The 22,610-nt window shown below is 43.7% G+C and overlaps 1 protein-coding gene across 1 annotated transcript; it reads right to left on the reverse strand.

Annotated features, from left to right (window-relative positions):
* Window positions 1-1,468: 1,468 nt before the first annotated feature.
* On the reverse strand, window positions 1,469-22,101 carry EMB1473 (Ribosomal protein L13 family protein). Its single transcript, XM_086491989.1, has 4 exons — window positions 21,806-22,101; window positions 2,842-3,030; window positions 2,276-2,446; window positions 1,469-1,814 (listed from the first exon to the last, which is right to left on the reverse strand). The coding sequence occupies exons 1-4, from the start codon at window positions 22,034-22,036 to the stop codon at window positions 1,698-1,700; spliced, it is 708 nt and encodes a 235-aa protein (XP_086348115.1). The 5' UTR covers window positions 22,037-22,101; the 3' UTR covers window positions 1,469-1,697.
* Between the last annotated feature and the right edge of the window lie 509 nt (window positions 22,102-22,610).

The raw sequence follows: 22,610 nt of genomic DNA on the forward strand, positions 1-22,610 counted from the left end.
GAAGGGATTCTCTCTTGAAGATTTTATTTCTCCTCTTTACCTCTCCTTTTGCTCGCAAAAAAATAAGTATTTTTGACTCTCCATTCTTCTTCCATCTCCTTCTTCCAAGTTTTCATTTAAATCTCCAATGTCAAAATGCGCCTATTCGTGAGAGGAAATCGCTTTGCTAGCCATTAAAGTGAGTGGGAAAGGCTTTCTCCTTTCTCAATTTAGAGAGAGAGGGAGAGAGAGAGAGAGAGAGAGAGAGAGAGAGGAAGAGAGACCCTAAAAGCAATAAGAAAACACAAACCAACCCCAAAAAAAAAAAAAAAAAAGCGACACTTCTGAAACTTTGAAAAGAGAGCGACGAAACCTTTAAAAATGATGGCAAAAGCAAAAGAAAACAGCAAAAAACAGGTTCAAAACCTTAAAATAGCATAAAGTAATGAACCCTAAAAAAACAGCAAAAAACAATTTCAAAACCCTTAAAACAGCAAAAAAGAGTTTCAAAACCCTAAAAAGACAAAACAGTGACAAAACCCTAAAAACAATAAGAAAAGTGACGGCAAAACCCTACAAAACAGTGTGGAGAGAGAGCCAAAACCATGATATGGATGTATAGAGAGAGAGGTGATGGCATAGTTGATAGCTTAGATCCAACATAAATAGCGAGAAATGATGGCATAGGTGCAGACAGAGCAGTACACATGAGCAACAAATACTGTTAACTGTTCTCTAACATTTGCACCTATTCTGTCATGACCACAGTAACAACTTTCATCCTTTCTGCACAATCCTGTCACACTCACTTCCAGAAAGCAGAGAGTGTAAACAAATATACAAGTCTAAGACTCAAAAGCCAATCATCTGTTGCAGGCTCAAACCGTTGTCCAAGCAACACACAAGCTTTTCACAAAAGAAAGGTATATTTCCACCAATAAAACAGTTGAGGACCCGCCATGTAGAGGGTAGATGTCGTCCTCTCGCAAATCATTAACAGGCCACTCCCGCTTTAAAGTCTAGTTCTGGTGAACTCAACAGTTGAACGTGGTACTTGACAAAACTTGGGTTTAGCAATCTAAGCAGAAAACTCAAAGGTGCCTTCTTCCTTTAAAAAACCACAAAATAGACGCCATTAAATATAATGTTATATCTACACACCCAACACAATCATTTTGACCATTAGTTTTAATTCCAGTGGTAGATACATAGCTATCTACCAGTACCAACCTCAAAAGGAGTATTACATTTGTTCAAAAGGGCCCCGCTTTCTCAGAACAAATCACATCCTGCTGTGACATGTATGCTTAAAGCACATAAGAGACAAGGATTCACGTCAAGGCCATGAAAAATGCGGTGTAATGAAGATATTCCGATTCAGAACAGGCCCTTTACAGAATACAATATTTCTTAGTATAACTCTTCTTGCCTGATAGACTGCCGATTTTAGTCAATTCAAGAGAGTGATGAAAGAGATGAATACAAGAAGTTATAAGCCATAGGCGAAGCTGATTAACTGGAAAGCAGGAGTTGTTCTTCACAGCCGCCCTAGCAACCCCAGAAACATGGAAATTAACCTCTGGATAAAGGGACCTACTAGCATCCTTGGGGATGGAAGTCCACACCGAAAAACGACATGAGTGATTCAGAAAGAGCCACCACATGATGTGATTTACAAAGACCTTCACAAGACTACTTGTCAATTGTGTATCCAAGTTTTATTTCTCAATGAGAATTCTTTTGTCTGCGATAGGAAGTGGTACCGGCTTTTGAGCTGCATGCGGATGTTCAGAACCTTTGTAAACTTTCAGGTGAGTGAATAACTGCCTTCCCAACTGCCATATCCAAACAAGACCGATTATATATCAGACTCTTACAGAATCCTTTTACAGCAAAACCATTGTCAAAGCACGCAATGTTATTTCAAAGAGAACTCTGTTAACTATATTTGCAGTCAATCTAAAAATGATGTCCTAGATGAGAATATTTGGCAAGTATGTAGAGTTGTGTCGCTAGAAGTCCTGAAAAGACGACCACTAGCCTCATTTGATGTTTACAAGAAAATGAAGTGCAGTGCGCAAAGACATTCCTCAGAGAAGGCACCAAAAACTTACTCTTAAGTACAGACAACCTCCTAGTTCTTTCATATTCTAAACAAGCCACTCATAATCCTACATATTGTGACAAACATCGGCTTGAACATCAGGTCAGCAATCGATAAGTATATAGTTTTGTTGCATGCAGTAGAGGAGAGACCTGCAAATAAGCAAAACAGCTCGAGCAGTAGTAGGCATACCCGGCCTTTAGGCAGCATGCCTCGAACAGCATGTTCCACAATCCTTTCAGGGATTCGTTGCTGCAGTTGATCAAACGTTTCTACCTTCATACCTCCTGGTCTTCCAGAATGCCTTTTATAGAGTTTTTGACTTCGTTTCTTCCCAGTCACAGCCACTTTCTCTGCATTTACCTTCACAGCAGAATACAAGACATCTGTCATCTGTATTTCATGATTAGATAAAATTAATCTCCCCTAAACCCATCCCTGAAGTGAACTTCCTCTTTGAAAGAAGCATCCTTATCGTATGATGGGGGAGAGAGAAAGGCATGAAGAGAGGTGCCCAGTGTATGGCATGTCAAAAGAAGCACTATGACACCCTCCCAGCCCCGCTTTTACAGATATCCTATCATAGAGGTTTCTAGTTGACAAAATACTAAGAGCTGGTAAGTGGAAATGACGTGAATCAAGAACTGAGAGCCACACACGGGCACACATAACACACACCATTAAAACCACATAAATTGCCAAACACGGTAACATGCACTTGACTTGTTTTGAAAATATTTCACTCCGAGAGAACTTACCACAATCACAAAGGCACCCATGTCAACACTTGGGGTGTAAGTGGCAAGGTTTTTTCCACGGATATGGATAGCGATAGTCGAAGCCATTCTGCCAAGCCTCTTGTCTGCAGCGTCAACAATGTACCATGTCTTTTCAGAATTCAGGTGATCTGCAGCTTTAGGATACCATGTTTTACGATTCCAAATATCCTGAGGGCAAAAAAAGAAGGGTTAGGACCACAAGCCCAAGAAGAACCACATAATTTCCTAAGTCAGCCGTCACAATTTGTGCATACATAACATCACTTTCTGCTATTGCTTTTGTTAATGTTGTATTTTCATGATGTCCACAGGATATAGGCTGGATTCGGACTAAAAGGTGCAGCAATCTTGGGCCATATTCGAGCTTCGACTCTCCCAGTTCACAAATGGTGGAGGAAGGTTAATGCAACAAACTTCACAACTATTGTATCAGCGAATCACAGCTGCTGCAGAAGAGCTACAATTTGGGGGGGGGGGATTCTGCAATGGGTCCGGAAACCTAATGCCTTTTTGCTGCCAAACACGTGCGAGCCACCACAGTAGCATGCCCCTTTCCAAAAAGGGCGGTAGACTTTACTTTAAACCTTGATTTAGCTTTCACCCATTATTAGTCGTCTATTATACCTGTACTTTCAAGACACAACAAAGGGGAGAGGGATACAGGCTGCTAGATTGCACCTGTATGAGTAGACAGACACCAGATTGGCCCCTAACTTAGGCGCCCCTTTCGGTATTTCTTTATTGTTCAAAAGAGGGAATAAACGTTGTGGTTCCCTACAAGCTGCCCCGCACAAACTCGGCTGAATTTCCACTGTTCCAGCCCGATTTCGGCAACATAACTGTACTAGAATCCTTCACGGTCAATATTCCCACACATTAAATGACTTTCCCGACGCATACGGGCACTTTGCAAAACCTGGCGAGAATCTGCAGCACGCTGAATTCTCTGTTTTCAGCCCTGAAAATGCGCCAGATCACCTGTACAGCAGTCCCCTTGCGTCCCCGAACCTCCTGGGGGTATTAGGGTCCGTTTAGGGCCAAAACCCTAAACCTGCAAAAATACACAGCAGGCTGTAATTCACTGTTTTGGGCTCCATTTCGCGTGCCGGTCGCATCCATAGCAAGTCCTCGAGCTCCCGCACCTGTAGGGCTACTTGCCCTTTGAATCCGACGAGATTTCTGGCGTGAAACCTCTCCGAATTCACCTGTACCTGCGGGGGGGATTAGCCGCTAGCTAATCCAGTACCTGTACAAGAGGCTCTTGCCTCGGCAATCGCGCATGAACCCACACAACTGTACATTGGTCAAATGAAGAGCCCACTAGAGGGGCATAACATATTGCCAAAGGGGAGAGAGAGGGCAGTGCGTAGCGTGCAGGGCATCACTCCTGGCACCGCACTGTGCATAAGAGGGAAAGCAAGCACTCCATAGCTCTTAACCTATGACAAAACTGAAAATGAGGCTCTCCCCCTCCTAAATTCAGCGCCACTTCTTGTTGCACGAGGCAAGTGCACCAGAATGTGCCACTTGGCACATTTACAAGCATTTTCCCGTTTCGGGGTTGCCGCCTAAAAATCTCCCAACCGGCTGCCCAGTTGACTTCACGGCAGAGTAAGAAAATGTTCCCCTTGTCATTCCGGAGGTAATGACGTCAACACATTTTCAGGTCCCAAAATAGCAATTCCCTAAAATTTAGGAGATGCTACCATTGTATCTTTCTAGGTCATCCGACCCTCTTTGTACACTGCGGCCACATCCAGAACTGAAATGTAGCCTCTGTAGCAAAGGATTCCACTTTGGCTAGTCAATGACCCCACTTGGCTAACCATAGTCCTTGTCCAACCTTAGTGCTCTCTTGCCTCAGGCCTCGACTCCCTCTGGACAGTTCCACACTAGCTATGCAATGCAGGGCAGTTAGATTTCCCGAGGGGTGTTTCCAAAAAGTGAAAGTAAATAGATAATAAGAAAGAAATCAACAAAAAGGATAGATAGTAGTCACACGCTGGTGACACAAAGCCCTCAGGCTGCAGCATATACAGCTCCTCATCCAAGTCACCATGTAAGAAAGCAGTGATCACATCCATTTGATCAAGCTCCAAATCCAAGATAGCACATAGAGCAAACAACACACGGAGAGTAGACATCTTCACTACAGGTGAGAAGATTTCTGGAAGTCAATGCCTTCCTTCTATGCCTTCCTCCCTTGGCAACTAAACGCGCTTTGTATTTGGGTTTGTCATCAACACATTTGATCTTATAAACCCACTTGTTAGGAATAGCTTTCCTACCTTTGGGCAAATGCACAAGCTCCCATGTATTATTTGCATACAGTGATTGCATCTCAGATTTCATAGCAAGCTCCCACTTACTTCTGTCGTCACAAGACTGGGCCTCTTTGTATGTAAGAGGCTCTCCCTCATCAGTCAACAAAACACAATCCAAAGATGGCTGAAACCTCTCTGGTTGACGTCTCTGACGTGTAGATCTCCTCACCCAATGATCTACATTTTCCGGTAAAGGGTCTACATCCTCAGGAACGATTCCATTATCATTTAGCAGCTGATTTTCAGCATTTATACCCTGCTGTAAATCATTTTCAGCCTGCTGGTCATTGTGTTCTACCCCATTTTGTGCATCTATTTGTTGTCCATTCTCTTCTGGCTGTTGCACAAATGGTTGCTGCTCATTTTCAACATCAATAGGCACCATATTTTCAGCCAAGGAAAGCTTTATGGCTGGCTGGTCATTATGAAATTTGACCCTCTTTTTATCATGGTCTACATGTGTAGCATTTTGGAGCAATTTAGCCTCATTAAATACTACATCTCGGCTACATACAACCTTCCTGTAATCAGGTAGCCATACTCTGTAACCCATCTCACCCTCATCTCTATAACCCATGAAGATGCCTCTAATGGATTTCATGTCTAGCTTAGTCCTCTGATCTACAGACACATGCACAAATGCCTCGCAACCAAAAACACGCAAATGGTCATATGAAGCAGGTTTGCCAGACCAAACCTCTTCGGGGATGCCATTGTCCAAAGCACGATTTGGAGAACAGTTGCATACATGAACTACAGTTTTCAAAGCCTCTCCCCAAAATTCTTGCGAAAGATTAGCTGTGGACAACATGCAACGTATCCTCTCACAAATTGTGCGGTTATATCTCTCAACCACGTCATTAGATGATGGATTATAAGGGGCTGTTAACTCCCTTTTAATACCATGCATCTCACAAAAAAAAAAAAAACACGTGATACATACTCTCCCCCATTATCTGTTCTTATGGCCTTAACTTGAGACCCTTTTGTGTGGTCACAAAAGCATGAAATCTTTTAAAAGCGTCAAAAACATCGCTCTTGTTTTTAAGTACATACACCCAAGTCTTTCTACTGAAATCATCAATAAAAGATACAAAATAGCGCGCACCACCATGAGAGTTCACAGGAATAGTGCAAACATCTGAATGTACTAAATCAAGAGCATGCAACTTTTTAGAGACACCAGACGAATAAGAGAACTTCACTTGTTTACCATAGATACAATCTTTACAAAATTCAAGGCAAGGACCTTTTACATCAAATCTCCCAAGAGAGGAGAGAACCTATAGTCCTTTCTCATTCATATGGCCAAGTCTCTTATGCCAAAGTTCCATTGGACAATGAACTTCAGCCATAGCAACAAACTTGCCAGGTAAGGCCTTGCAATGCAAATAGTATAAAGTTCCCCTTTTGCTGCCCTTCACAATCAACATAGAACCCTTTGTATTTTCCAAGAGCCACCACCAAAAGTAGTGAAGTAGCCCTTTACATCCAGCTGCCCAACTGATAGTAGACTCTTCTTAATGCAAGGCACATACCTAACATCATGCAAAACAAGTTCTTGGCCATTTTCCAAAGCCAAGTGAATGGTGTCAACACCCTCAATGTCACATGCATAGTTGTTACCCAAGTAAACTTTACCCAGGTTACCTGCAGTGTATGTGGCAAAAGACTCCAACGAAGGAGTTACATGAAATGAGGCACCACTGTCTACTATCCAAGACTAGGACAGCCCATCATGTGTTGAAAGCAAAGCGTCAATAAGATCTGGCTTCGTGATATACATATCACTTGCCATAGCTACAACATCATCAAAGACACTCGAAGCTACGACAAGTGCTTCGTCCACATCAACAATTTCCTCTATGACCACACTAGAGGCCACATTGGCCTTGCCAACATCCTTGGAAGAAGAGGAGGTGTCATCATCACCTTTAGCATCTTTTGCATCCTTCTTCTTCTTACCCTGCTGCTGCTGCTTCTTCCTCTCAAGCTCTTGCTTGTAAAATCTGCAATCAGGCTTTTTATGCCCTTTGCGTCCACATTGATAGCAAGTTATATCTTGAGATTTTCCCTTGCTCTTACTTCTACTCTTGCCCCTATTTGCTACATTGTTCCTTTTCTCTGACATGCCCCTTACATGATAAGTTGTGCCACTACCTTCACCACTGGCTTTCCTCCTAATCTCCTCATTGAGAATGGAGCCTCTTACACCATCATAGGTTAAAGCAGCATTGTTTGACAATGACACAACAAGCGCTTCCCAACTGTCATGCAAAGTCATCAAAAGAAAGATAGCTTTCAACTTGTCATCAAATGGTTGCAGCCCTGAATCCTGAAGTTGACTCAAAACACCTGTAAACACATTCAAATGCTCAAATGCAGGCTTTGCCTCATCCAATTCCATGTTTACAAGTTTTCGCATGAGATGAACTTGATTCACAGGAGTTTTATTCTCATACGAACTAGTCAACTTCTGCCAAATAGCATGTGCAGTGTCAAGACGCTTAATATCAGTAAGCACATCATCTAACACGGCCATTTTGATATAAGCAATAGCCTTTTTGTTCAGCTTTGCCCAATCTGCATCTGACAAGTTTTCAGGTTTTGCTGTGAGCAATGCATCTTCGCAATCTTTAAGGAATAGAATGCCTTGCATTCTTTCCTTCCACAAATCAAAGCCAATGCCATCAAATCTTTTGATTTCCATCAAAGACTTTGACTCACTGCTACTTGTAGATGCATTGGAAGCCATTTCGATGCAAAATAGACCAAAAATTCACTGCTGTAATTTTATAACAGCAAGTTGCAAGTTGCAATTTTAGCCTCTTACAAGCTCAGAGAACACTATAAAAGTGCAAGGAAACGTAACACTAGGTTACAAACACTTTATCATAAGAGTACAGCAGTAAAAGAGATAAATTTCAGTAGTAAATACTGAAATTTCAGCACACACATGAAGCATACATCCTCTGCATGAATGCTCCCACTTCAGCAGTAAAACCAAAGTGCATTTGCAATAACCTCAAACCTGCAACTGAGGTAAAAGGTGCTGCAAAATGTATTTTCAATAATACATAGACTCGATGGGAAGCATCCACAAGTAAATACATGTGTTTATTGTCACATAAACCTCCTGTATATGTGAGAGAGGTCTAAAACTCTGCTCAATTGTACCACAAATTGCAATACATGTCCAGAATTGCATCACATTTGCAAAAGCCCCAAAAGTTACTGCACAATTTGCTGAAATTTCTGAAAAATCAGCAAAAGCCCTCAATTTCTCAACTCGAATCCCCGAGAATTTCTCCTGTAATTACACCTGTAGGCGTAGACTTGAATAATCTTGCACTAATGTGCAAAACCCCCAAGTTTAAAGTGACAACTTGCTGAAATTTACTGAAATTTCAGCAAATAGGGCAAAACCCCCAATTCTCCGGGTAGATTGGTGTTGCCCAAAGTGTCCCAAATGTACCTGTAACACTTGTGCTTGCTGTAATTAACAAAAAAAACCTGTTTTAGAAGAGAAACAGCCCGAAATCCTGTTTTCAACCTGTTTTCAGTATATAAGCACTTGTGGGCTGAGGTATTGTCTTCCTTGAGTTCGGGAAGGAGAGAGAAGACACCTGCGCTTGCTGTTTTTAGAGAGAGAAAACTGCGTAGGAGAGAGAAAATGAAGATTTCTCGCGAGTGAATGCACGCGGGAGTAGGGAACTTGGCTCTGATACCAGTTTGAAGTGATAGAGGGGCTAGCGATGGGTGTAGAAGAACCCACGAGCAGAGAGAAAGAGAGCACCAGCGCTGTTGCAGAGAGAGGGAGAGAGCGTACGATTTCTATTGTGTTTCTTGGGCACACAACTAAAAGCCCTATGTTTTATTATTATGTAAGGATACAAACTTATGACCATTTAAATGGCCTTTGGGTGTGAACACACCCAGGTATAAAAGAAAGAATAAATGAGTAAGAGAGGCTATAAGAGGGCCTTTAGACCCAACAATAGTTAACAGCTGCCACGTCCCCGTGACATACCTCCCTCTTGAAATCGCAAATGTCCTCGATTGCATACCATAAATATAAGCCACTGATGATCTTGTGCTATCAACACTCTTTTATCATCGCATGTATCCGCAAGAAAGGTCATAACACATAGATACAAATGACTTTATGAGACCTTCATACTTTTGTCGTTTCCATCTATTACACTAAATTCATATGTACATTTGATGTACTAGCTCTATCATTACCCCTCCTTTGCACACGTTGGGTTGGGGCATAAGTAGGCTGTAACCCAAAGGCTTCAAGGTAAAGCTGCAATACATTTGGTGACTCTGACAGTTCATGCTCTTCCATCCACTTTGCAATCATAAGCGGATAGTTCTTGAACTTCTCCAAATAGCGTCTTGCAACTTGTCCTTTAACTTTTATGTCCTTATGTGCCAAAACTTGCTCAGGTACTAGGATCTCATCAAGTTCCTCAACTTCTGGCTGATCCTCATCTGGCATATCTTCTGGCACATCACCCACGAAGGGTCTTAGAAGACTCACGTGAAACGCATTATGAATCTTCCATGCATCAGGCAATTTCAGCCTCTAAGCCACATCGCTGATCTTGTCAAGTACTTGGAAAGGCCCATAGTAACGCATGCTGAGCTTAGGAAACAGCCGTTCCTTGCCCTTCATCTTCTTTAACCTTGCCTTTTCGAACCTTAACAGAACCCAATCACCAGGTGATAACAGCAATTCACGACGGTGACGATCAGTAGCCTTTTTCTGCTTTGCCTGAGTCTTCTCCAAGGCAACTTTAATTTTCTTATACATCTCATCCATGTTCTCAACATATCGATCAGCCTCAAAGATCTTGTCCTTTGTATGCAGAATGGGAGGAACCTTTTTGCCGCCTTCAACAATTTCCAAAAGGAGCTTTGCCAGTAGACGAATGCACCGTATTATTGTACGCATACTCAAGCATAGGCAAATATTGTTCCCACTTGCCCTTATTATCTGACACATAGCATTTCAGCAGATTTAAGACAGTAGAATTAGCCTCTTTTGATTGTCCATCAGTTTGTGGATGAAACGAAGACGAGAACTTGAGCGTAGTGCCCATGTTCTCAAACAATCCTCTCCAGAACAAACTCGTCATGCAAGGATCACGATCACTGATAATCGATTATGGCATACCATGGTACTTAAACACATTGTACATGAACAAGCGTGCCATCTGATCAGATTTTATCTTCTTCCTTACAAGGATAAAATGGGTCTGCTTGCTGAACCTGCAGATAATGGTCCAGATACCATCATTCCTTGTTGGCGTTCTTGGCGTTCTTGAAAGTCCATAGCAATGCTTTCCCATGGCTTATCCGGAAACGGCAGTGGTTGTAACAACCCTCGTGCCTTTTGCCTGTCAAACTTGACCTTTTGGCAAACTATGCATGCTCGCACAAAGGCATCCACCTCTCTCCTCAAGGTAGGCCAATAGAAGAATGTCTCTACCGCTTTAATTGTTGCATCAATGCATGATGCCCTGTATACGGTGGGACATGACTCTCTTCCATGACCTTCTGCCGCAATGGGCTAGTGACACAAAGTCTGCCACATCTGAAAGTGACCTCTTTCTTTTGCAAAGCGTGAAAGGCGATGCTATCTCTGCAAAATTTCTGATAAGCTTTCATAGTAGGAACACAATCCCAAGAAGCTTCTGACATCGTGCACAGTCTTCAAGTTCGAGGAAGAATTCACTTTTCTTAGGATTGACAAGTAACCTGTGACTGCACAGCTCTTCGAACACAATGGTCAAGTGACGCCTATGCTCCTCTTCATTTCGAATACACTATCATGTCATCGAAGAACGTCCCAACAAACTATTGATGCGAGCGGAAATCCGGTCCATCGTTCTGTTGAACGTGGCAGGAGCATTTGTTAGCCCAAACGGCATCACTAGTACCTCATAAAGACCAAATGTCGTTCTAAACGCAGTCTTGTGCACATCCTCTGGCCTTATACGAATTTGATGGTACCTACTCTTAAGGTCTATCTTGCTGAAAATTGCAGCACCCTCTAAACGATTGAGAATATCATCAATTCTAGGAATAGGAAACCTATTCTTGATGGTATTCTTATTCAACGCACGGTAATCAATACACATGAACCATGAGCCACCCTTCTTCTGCACTAGGAGCACTGGGGAGCAAAAGGATGAAGAACTAGGCTGAATCAGCCCCTTCTCTAATAACTCCTCAACCTGGCCCATAATCTCTTTCTGTTGCGCCACACTGGCAGCAATTACGACGGTAATGAATCAGAAAAACAATCACTAAACTTTTGCAAAAATGCTGACCTTTCTTTATCTAACACGTATAAATTTAACTGATCACTATCGAAGACATCACGTGCAAAAATCAAGTACACAAAAAGATGATTCTTTATTACAGAAGTGATAGCAGAAGCAGATACAATAGGGACTGGCTCTCCTTTAAGCTTTACATCCAAGATGTGAGTTTTGCCCCTATGCTATACAGTGATCTTTTTCTTGTAGGCATCCAAGACTCCATGCACTCGGAACATCCACGGGATCCCCAACAAGGCGTCACATCCTTCCAGCGGCATGATGTAGAACTCTTCTGTGTCCACATACGACTAAATATGCAGACACAGTTTTCCAATGATGGGAGTAGCACACTCTGAGTGGCCAAGACATGCCAACCCTACCTCTGTTGTGTACCCCATCTCTTCAGCTCTGATGCCCAGCTTCATAGCTAACTCTGGTGAGATAAAGTTGACTTTAGCACCTGGATCAAAGAAGATGAGTGTCGTTTGATTCTTAACTTTACCCCATGCCCTGCATAACTCACTGCCATCTGTGTTGGGCCTGTCACCCACCATATCTAGCACTAAACCTGCAGTGGGTTTAGGCTTCTTGCCTTTCTCGTTTTCTTTATCCTCTGAGTCAGCTGGTCTTTTCCTTTGTGGACAAAGGATAGCAAATGACGAGGCTGCTCGCATATAAAGCATTTGTTCTCAGCCATTAGGACCTTCTTTTCCTCGAGCGACTTGCGCACAAAAGGCTTCCTTTTCTGTTTCTTTGCCTGCGCTCCAGAAGTCCCGGTTGATGGCCTTTTCTGACCCCTGTGACGCATCAGGAGCCGTTTTCACAAAGGGCTTCTTCGCTGAATTTTTCTTTTGCTGCCCTCCTTTGTCGTTGCTCGGAAATCCATTGTCCTCTCCTTTCAACAAGGCAAGACCAGTGTTCGCAACTTCCATAAGCTGAGTGAGGGTAGCCACTCTGCTCTTTGTACAGTAATCGCGAAGCCCTTTAGGCAACCCACAACAGTACTTCTCTATCTGTTTTGTCAATGGCACAAATCTGTAGGAGGTCACTTAGAGTAACGCTTTACAAAACCTCCTATTGTACTCCAGCAACCTCTTGCACGAAGCTAAAGTAAGATGGTGCCAATTTGTCATGACGTCGGCTTCAAATTCATTTGACAACCAAGTAGATGCAAACATTTGCTTGAAGTAAACCCAAGTGGCGGGTCCCTGTCCTTGCATTAACAATGTCGTCCACCATGTGAGCGCATTGTCCTTTAAGAAAGTGGCAGCTTTCCTGACTTTCGAGGCCTCTATAAAATTCCCTCCTGCATATGCTGTATCAAACTGCTGGAGGAAGGTAAGAGCCTTTGTCTTATCCTCGAAACCGAAGGTACTGAACTTTACAGCTGCACCTCCTTCTTTGTAAGCCTTCGGCTTCTCTAATGTCCCCAAGTTATCATAAGGGATGGTCTGCAACATGGGCACTGTAGTAGACATGATCGGCACATCTTGGCCATTGACATTTTGCGTCAGAGGTGCGATATCTAACTGCTATTCAAAAAAACCAACCATGCCAAAATGACCTTGTGGCACCCCAAACTGGCCCTGGTTGCAGTGAAAACCTTGTTGCATGCCGATACTACCATACATGGGGTTTGGCATGATGCCTTGCATACCCCTGAACACTGTTCCTGGCATGTACGGCTGACTTCTAGGCGCATAACCAGCCATACTTTGGAACAAAATCCACCCCCGACATACCCAGGATGTACCATGGGTGGTGGAAAAATTGGGTGCATAGCCTAGTATCCAGTTCCCTGTCCATTCAAGACAGCATGCTGGCTCTGAAAGGTGGCAGGCTGAACTGGCATAACCTGTGGAATAGGCGTTCTAGCCACCTGTTCAAGGACGGGAGAAACCTGTTTTGGAGCCCCTGACTCTGCAACATACGAGTGTTCCCTATCCTCCTGAGCCGCATGAAGTACCCGGGCTTGAGCCTCAACAAGCTCCGTACGCGGCATAGGTTGCCTGTTTTGCTGTTGCACTGGTGGCGCTTGCAAGAACTCCATAAACTTTGGATTCTACACCAGCTGCGAAAAGACATTCACCGTGGCAACTAACTGAGTCTTGAACGCATCATCCTCAAGTTGCCCAGTCATAAAGCCCTGTACTACTAGAGGGACATTCACATTGACATGAGGTACAAACTGACGTGGCCGTGAGCTCTCGCCAATCTCGAAAACCATAGGAATCTCCTGCTTGTCCTTTGAAGAGGAACATAATTCCCTTCCCCTTGTCGGCCATAGTGTAATCCCACGTTCCTGCACTCTGTCTTTACCCAAAACAACCGAGGCTCAAGAAAAAGTGATTGATGTCCCGGCAACGGAACCATGAAACTGGCCCGTGGGGCGGTAGGCGTTGGCTTCCACCCGAAATTCTTTACTTTAGACACACACACAGTACTTTGCAAAGGTAACCTGTAACGGGGATTAACACCTAAGTACACAAACGGATCAGAAGCTAGAATGCTCCGAGCAGACGCCGACAACTTGTAGGCCCCAAAATTGGTGCCCCTTTCTGTATTTCTTTATTCTTTAACAGAGGGAATAAAACCTGTGATATCCTACGAGCTGCCCCGCACAATCTAGGCTAAGAAACACTTGTTCTGGCCCGATTTCGGCAACATAACTGTACTAGGACGCTTCACAGTCAATATCCCCACGCAATAGATGACTTTCCCGACGCATACGGACACTTTGCAAAACCTGGCGAGAATCTGCAGCAGGCTGAATTCTCTGTTTTTTGCCTCGAAAATGCGCCAGATCACCTATACAACGGTCCCCTCGCGTCCCTGAACCTCCTACGGGTATTAGGGTCCGTTTAGGGCCGAAACCCTAAACCTGCAAAAATACACAGCAGGCTGTAATTCCCTGTTTTGGGCTCCGTTTCACGTACCGGTCGCATCTGTAGCAAGACCTCGAGCTCCCGCACCTGTAGGGCTACTTGCCCTTTGAATCAGACGAGATTTCTCACGTGAAACCTCTCCAAATTCACCTGTACCTGCGGGGGATTAGCCGCTAGCTAATCCAGTACCTGTGCAAGAGGCTCTTGCCTCGGCAATCACGCATGAACCCACATAACCGTACATTGGTCAAATGAAAATCCCACTAGAGGGGCATAACATACTGCTCATAGGGGAGAGAGAGAGAGCAGTGCGTAGCGAGCAGGGCATCACTCCTGGCACCGCATTGTACATAAGGGGAAAGGAAGCACTCCACAGCGCTTAACCTGTGACAGAGACAAAGTGAGGCTCTTCCCAGCTTAAGAATTCAGCGCCAATTTTACTGGAAGAGGCAAGTTCATGAAATTTTGCCACTTGGCGCATTTACAAGCATTTTTCCGTTTCGGGTCTGCCGCTTAAAAATCTCCCGACTGGTCGCTCAGTTGACTTAGTGGCAGAGTTGTAAAACGTTCCCCTAGTCATACCGGAGGTAATGACGCGAACACATTTCACGGCCCAAAATAGCAGTTCCCTAAATTTTAGGAAATGACTACGTTGGGCTCCCATTGGTCATCTGACCATCTATCCTCATTGCGACCGCATCCAAAAGTGAAATGTGGCCCAACTGTCGGATACTTTCCGTAGGTAGTCACACCTTGACTTTAGGCCTTTATTGAGTTCACTCCCTAGTATCCACCAACTTGCTAAGTGCGACGGGGGGAACTATATGATCTTGCTCTGAGCCTAGACATCCTCTTACTATACGAATTCCAATGCCGACCACTTCTCGTCTATGGGTGAAACTACCGTTCACATTGGCCATACAATGCTCGACCGTTTGCTACTTCAAGAAGGGGGTCTCAAAAATAAAACAAAACCCATTGGAAAGAAACCAACAACTAAAGTTAGCAGTTGCCACGTCCTCGTGACAGTTAACAGCTGCCACGTCCCCGTGACAGTCCCTACGAGAAAGGGACTCCTTTCTATGTCAAAATATGCAAAGGGGAAGCAATCTCTGCAAACTTTCTAATTCGCTCGAGTTAGAAGAGCTAGAAGAACTCGAAGAAGAAGAAGAAGAAGAACTGGATACTCCTTTTTAAATCTGGCATGCTTTTTTTGCTTTCTTGCCGAGGCAAAAGCAGATTGACGACCCAAATAACCTGGGAAGTCACTTCCTTTTTTCTGCTTTTTGTCGTGCTTTTTGGCTTTGTTGGTTGCGTCAAAAATCTGGGTAATCCGTGTATCAACCACCTCTTCTAATTCTTGCTCTTTAAACATCCTCGGAGTAGGAGGTTTCTTGAGTGCCGGTTTGAGGGGTGGCTCTGTGGCCTTCCGCCACTGAGAGTGCACTTCGTCGAAGGATGTCTATGTTTTGAGTGATACCTATGTAAACATGCCTCCTACCCTTTCAAGACCAAATGTAATGGGTTTAAGGGTTAGGGTTTCACGTGGAGGTCATAGACGCATCGGTTTAATGAGTTCGTTTGGCCCACCCCAGATTCACTCTCCCTAGATGTCGATCCATCATCATGCCAATCCCTTGGTCAAAGCCAAAACCTAAAAGTGTGTCAAGTGTGTACTTTGCACTTACCTTTGTGTTTCCGTCCGATCACTCACCGAAAGTGATTACACCAAACTACTGAAGAGAGCTTATCAGTCCACAATCCATAACACTATTTTGCAGTATCGTCCTACACGTGAAGCTCTAATAGAGAAACTCATAGACTCCAATGAATAGTGAAAATTGGTGCATGCAAATGGAACACCCCAATCATCCTCAACGAGAAATTCCATGGGGAGACACCAAAGTTGTCCAACCACATGAGCCTCTCCATCACATTGTCAAACTCTTATACAATGTGGATGAAATACTCATATCCAATGAGTACCTCAACCTCTATCCAAAACTAATTCCTCAAGGACTCTAGAATAATGGTTGAGAGAGAGAGAGAGAGAGAAAGAGAATCCACGCGATATTTGCCCCTTTCCATATTTCTTTTTTATTGCATGGACAAAAGTACAACTACCAAGGAGCAACTCCTCTGCAGTTTGCTCACGCTAGACTACAAGAGAGAGCCCCAAGGCTCATATTTAAAGGCCCAAGGCCAAAAAGCATCAAATATGAAAAGCTTGCGCCCACAAATCCCCAAAAGTCCAAGGTTCCCTAAAAATCTGCCACGGATTCCAGGATGTCCGTATAGGTACCACATCATCATATTTTGAGGTTTCAAATTGGTCTGCACCATTCCGGCCACTTCCTGTTGGGAGTCGAGGATATGGAGGATGGTGCTTTGGAGAAGGCATGGCGAGCAGAGATGAGGTTAGATGAGAGAAGTCGACACAATAGAAAAAGAAGACACGCTATTGATTAATAGACAACATTACACTAGCCATTCTTTTTCTCATGCAAACTCCAAAACAACTTAGAGCTATGTCTGCATGCTATAAGGGACTGTGTCCACCATGGGTATGGACGCCCGAACCGCGCTTGCAAACCCAACAAACCCCCCCCCCCCCCTTAAGCCCGAACTAGACAGACCCTTTCATGATACCTCGAGTGTTTGGTATACTCAGCAACTGTGAGTTTTAGGTTCTCTCACAACCAAGGATTTCTGGTGTATCCATAACCTGGTGCTAAGATAAAAACCCCCCTTAAACGTATAGGGTGTAGGTCAAAAAATTAGCTACCAATAAATGGAGTTTTTCGTTCACTGCCAAACCTTGTGTTTAAGGTGTACCCAATAACCTTATAAGAAGCGGTAACAAAATAGGACTTGAGAACAAAAACTGATAATTTGGGAGGTCTTACCACTCATGTGTGGCAGTGTCTATAGCCCATACAATTTATTTTGACTAAAAAACAAAAACCATGAAAAGAGTTAAACTAAAAAGCTTCATTGTCAGCAGAATATATTGGAGGTTCGGTATCTCTCTCAATCATATGAATTTGGTTTTTACCCTTTTAAAAGCATCTATTTGACGGATAATTTGTTTTACCACAATGAACACAAGGATTCTTCTTGAAACAGTCTTTTGTCTGATGATTGTTGCGCCCACAGATGGCACAAGATCTGGTACCACTGAATGGTCGAGATGAAGCTGAAGTAGCAGCACAATTAGTGACTGGATAGGCACTGGAAGTATCAGAAGAGCTGATGGGGAATACTGCATTGGAGACTATATATGCACTAGGAATAATAGGAGAATTGGTACTAGGTAGCCTTCGTTCTTCTCCCTGCAAAGAATTGATGATACCATCCAAGGAGGGCAGCGAATCTTTCTCCTTTAAAACAATAACAATCTGATGAAATTTGTCAAGCAAACTTTTTAACAAAATGGCTGTGAGATCTTCTTCTGGTACTGCGGCTTCAACATAAACAAGTTGAGTTTTAATACTCTTCAGTCTATTAGCTAAAGCTGCAATGTTTTCATCTTCACGCATGCGAAGAGAATATAATTCCATTTATAAACTCATTTTTGAATACTTAGCTTTGGCACCGAAAAGCTTCTCTAACTCTTTCCAGGCAGCACTTGAAGAATTAACATCATCAAATAATGAATAAAGTCGTCTTCTAAGGAGGTTAGAATGATACCAAAAGCTTGTTCGTCTTTCCTTTGTTGCTCGACAGAGAGGGCTCGAGATACTGCAATTGAAGTGCTTGCTTTGTCGGTTGCGAGAGGCTTGACCACGTTCCATAGGTTTTTCCGCATCAGATGACTTTGATTTGCCAAGTATGAAAACCGGAACCGTTGAACTTGTCGAACTTTGACGCAATAATGGAATCTTGCGGTTGCTCGTTTAGGACTGTTGCGATTTCGACCAAAAACCTTTCCCTTTTCAAGCTTTCAAGATTGTAGATTTTGTTACTTTGAAGTTCGAGGCCAAAACCTGTGTGAAGGGTCTCTTGCTGCTTAAAATAGGGATGCCATTTTTAACTCCTAATGTAAAACAAGCATAAAAAATCTCATGAATTTCTGCTGCAGCTTGACAACGACGAGCCAGGGAGTATTTTGATTGTTGTGATCAGCAGAGCCTGAATTGAGGATGCTCAAGGTGTCGAAACTTGACCAGCAGGCCAAGGCGTTACTGTGGATGTTGGTTTGGGCGAAAATCATGCATGTGGCTGCACCTCTTCTCTACTTGTTAAGCAGCTGCTCCCGCCCAGTCTTCGAGTCAAGCACAAGGCGACCTAAGCTTTGATACCAGCTGTTGGGAGTCGAGGTTATGGAGGATGGTGCTTTGAAAAATGCATGGCGAGCAGAGATGAGGTTAGATGAGAGAAGTCGACACAGCAGAAAAAGAAGACACGCTATTGATTAAGTGACAACATTACATATATGTAAAGTAAACGGCTTTAAGTGACACTAGCCATTCTTTTTCTCATGCAAACTCCAAAACAACTTGAGCTATGTCTGCATGCTATAAGGGACTGTGCGCACCATGGGTATGGACGACCGAATAGGCCATGACATCACTTTGTGACAAGTGATTATCTTGGTGTGCATTTGTTAGGGTGACACTCTTTCAAACGAGGCTTCCAAGTTATTATGTTCATATGACTTCCGTGTTCCATTGACAGAGTTCCATGCATGAAGGCTCATCGTCCTTGCCCACTTCTTGTCGCTTCTGGCTGGTGTGCTTGAGCCCACTAGTGTTGTTAATATCCTTACAAATCTCTTCTTGCATTTTGGCAAATGTATCCATGTGCGCTTTGTCAATTGCAAGGTCTTCTTAGATTCGTGGTGTGACGGATGCCCTTCCCACTATTTCTGAGCTACACTGGTAAAGATTGCTAGAAGATGTGACAATTATCCATGGTCTAGCTCTAATTGTCATCAGTATGTACTATGATAATGATCTATCATCATCTTGGATTAAGCTAGATTCTAAATTTTCTATGATGTTTCAATGCATTCTATGGTTTAAGTGTCATGTGTAGACTGCTTCTAGAGTGCCGTATGGAATCCTCAAAGGGTCTGATTCATACTTATTCTGTTCTCCCGTACCCCTCCAAGTCCAATGTATGGTTGACGTATGGAAAAACTATGTTGTTGATGCTGGTACAGCCACTAATGAGTCAACATAATTGAGGATATTCTCAGCAGACCTCATTCACCCCCAACGGACAGAATTTACACTTCTCGGAGCTCTTCCGAGGGTAGCAGTTCAATGGTATTCTGGCCAAGTACTATTTGGCTTCGAAAAGTTGTTGCAAATATCCCTGTTTACGAGGCCCTCACACGACAGTTGCAGATTGCTCACCCTAGCTCTCTGGGCCGCCTGCCTATCCAGAAGCTGATAAGGGCGTTTATCCCAGCCTTGCCGCATTTTTTTGTTAAGCGTTAAATGAGCTGGCTGCCCTATTTTCCCCGGTTATAATTTTTTGGCCTATTTTTCTCAAGTTGCGCAGCTGGATGTGGGTCAGGCAGCTTTTGCAGAGGCCTATATAGGTGGGCGCCCGAGAGACCTCTACAGCAATGTGTACATGGGTTCAGCCTTACATGGCACCCGCTCTAGTGTGGCAATTGGGCAGCCCCTAGCGTTTTTGGAGAGCATCCGTACCTGGCATTTTTGGGCACCCCACCACTCTTCACTCTTAGGCTATTGAACAGCACTACTACACAGGAGACGGGCAGCAGGGTTATCCCCTTGCATTTTTTCCCTTCGGGGCAGCCATTCAAAGGCAGTTGGATCTTGCAAAGCATCTCATCCGAGGTGTCGGGAGTGGAGAGAAGTTCCAAGTTATCTAAAGGGCAGCCACACACCAAGGAAGTCTTGAGCCATGTCTCTCTCTCTCTCTCTCTCTCTCTCTCTCTCTCTCTCTCTCTCTCTCTCTCTCCATATCCGTTCTCTCTCCCTCCATATCCGTTCTCTCTCCCTCCATATCCGTTCTCTTACCAGGAGGAGATACAACAGAACTTTGCTCTCAGAGCAGGCAAGGGTTTCTGTCCATGTTGAGGCCAAGTCACAGGTCTCGTGTGCAAGAGCAGATGGGAATAGCAGCAGCAGTTCTTTGTGCCACAGGTCTATCCATCAAGGGCATGTCATACCCATGCCGGACCATCCTTGGGCACTTGCTTATGCAGCTTGTTATCAGCATGGAAAGACTGTCCCATATTAGCTAGATGTCCAACATGGCATCCAGGGCGGTATGAGATGGATGTCCGCTGGGACATCGAAGTTAGTATCAAATACCTCGATGAGGTATGAGGTGCATGTCCAATGAGCCATTGAGGGTGTGTTTTCAAGTCATTTCATGCTACACCATATTAGAAGAGACGGTCATCAGACTTACAAAATCTCCAACACTAGCATGGGAATCTACAGCCAGCAGCAGGATCAAAGCAAAAGAAGCCAACATATTGCAGTCGACCACTGACTCTACATTTTCATACTCAGATTTAAATCTAGAATAAGAAATGATCTGGAGAAAACAAGTTGAGCTGCCAACTAGATTTACCATGGTTTATGAATAATTCTTTTGCCTCAAATCTATCCTGCTACAAGGAGTTGTCAGAGTTACCAAATAAACATACGATGATGTGTCCAACCCATGACCATATCAAGCTTAGCCACCATCGCTGGGGCACCCAGTGTGTTGCTCTAACTACCTCTCTTATGCATTCATAAAGAACGCAAGAAAAAAGACAGGCCCCTCGTAATCAAATACTTACTCCCAACATCCTCGCCTCATCACTTAGACCTCATAGCTTCATCAATTCCAAGTCTGGGCCTACAAGCCTTTGAGACTCCTTAAGTCTCCAGATACTTTACCAAAGGTTTCCACTAGCTTTGAGGCACACCGACACCGTTCTTAAGCACTTGTGCATAGTGGGAGCTAAGACACACCCAAAATCAGAAACACTTCAAATTGTATATATTTCATGCATTTTGATTCATGTGCAATGCTAACAAAACGTGAGAAAAGCACCAACGCATGCATAAGATCAACAAGAGCCCATGAAGCCCACTTGCTTCCCCAAATTTTGAGACAACAGAAATGTCAGGAACATAAACGCAGAGACCTCACTTTCTTGTGATCCACACCAGTTTGGCATCACAGTAATCAAGTAAACCTTTTCTTCAAAGTTCACGCATTTGTATCTGGCAGTGGTTTGTCAACTCTCTCTATTTCAGGCTTTCTGCAATCCCTATAGTCATAATACGGGCCACTTGGGTAGTGGAAGCCCCTCTCTAAAAATTTCTTGAAATGTGCATTGAGTAAGTAAATGCAGGCATCCACCACAACCGGAGCGGTGGTGTGTAAAAGACAGTAAGAGGAGGTGTAAGACGAGAGAACGTACAGGACCCAATTTCTCAATTCCTTCGTACATCCAGCGGTGCTCAGCTGGGATGAAGCGACCCTTGGCTGGGGTGTCGCTCTTGCAGCGAATGGAGCAGATGCGTGAGGTTTGTGAAGCAGGCACTGCCGCCATAGCCCTCTTCTTCATCAGGAAGCCAGGGTTCCCTTTGAAAGAGGAGTGCAAAGCTGTTGTGCTCGTCGCGCCACCTGAGTTTAGCACAGCCAACGCCATTTGTGCTTTCTCGCTTACTGCCCCTCCTCTGCTCCCTTATCCTCTCTCTCTTTTTCTTATAACACTTAACGTCACCACAAGAGCCATGTTGTTTTTGAGCGGCAAAGTGTGTACATTGTGTGGCATCAGTGTTCGGGAAAGCTTTGCCTTGTGTGATGATTCCATGAAATCTCGTAAAGTCTGGATTCTAGAGGGCTGCTACACCTAAAGACACAAATTGCATAGACAAGGCATCAGTGCTTAGGAAAGCTTCGCCTTGTGTGATTCCATGAAATCTCCTAAAATTTGGATTTTAGAGTGCTGCTAGACCTACAAACACAATTACATAGACAAGGCATCATGGTTCAAGAAAGGTTTGCGTCGGCTTAGGCTTGAGCCGGTTGAGAAACAAGATTAGATGGTTGCAAACCATGGTCAAAGGAAGAAAAACCGATAGAACATATGAGAAAGTAGTTCAAAATTCCTTCAAATTTGAAAATTTCTTCTAGTATTTTTGGTTTGCATCTTTACAAGGAGGAAACCCAACCACTTAGGAAAAAAGACTTTTCTGAACACTGCAAGGCATGCAAGAATA

This window comes from Adiantum capillus-veneris, chromosome 2, assembly GCF_014529385.1.
Source record: "Adiantum capillus-veneris isolate H3 chromosome 2, ASM1452938v2, whole genome shotgun sequence".
Lineage (NCBI taxonomy): Eukaryota > Viridiplantae > Streptophyta > Polypodiopsida > Polypodiales > Pteridaceae > Adiantum > Adiantum capillus-veneris.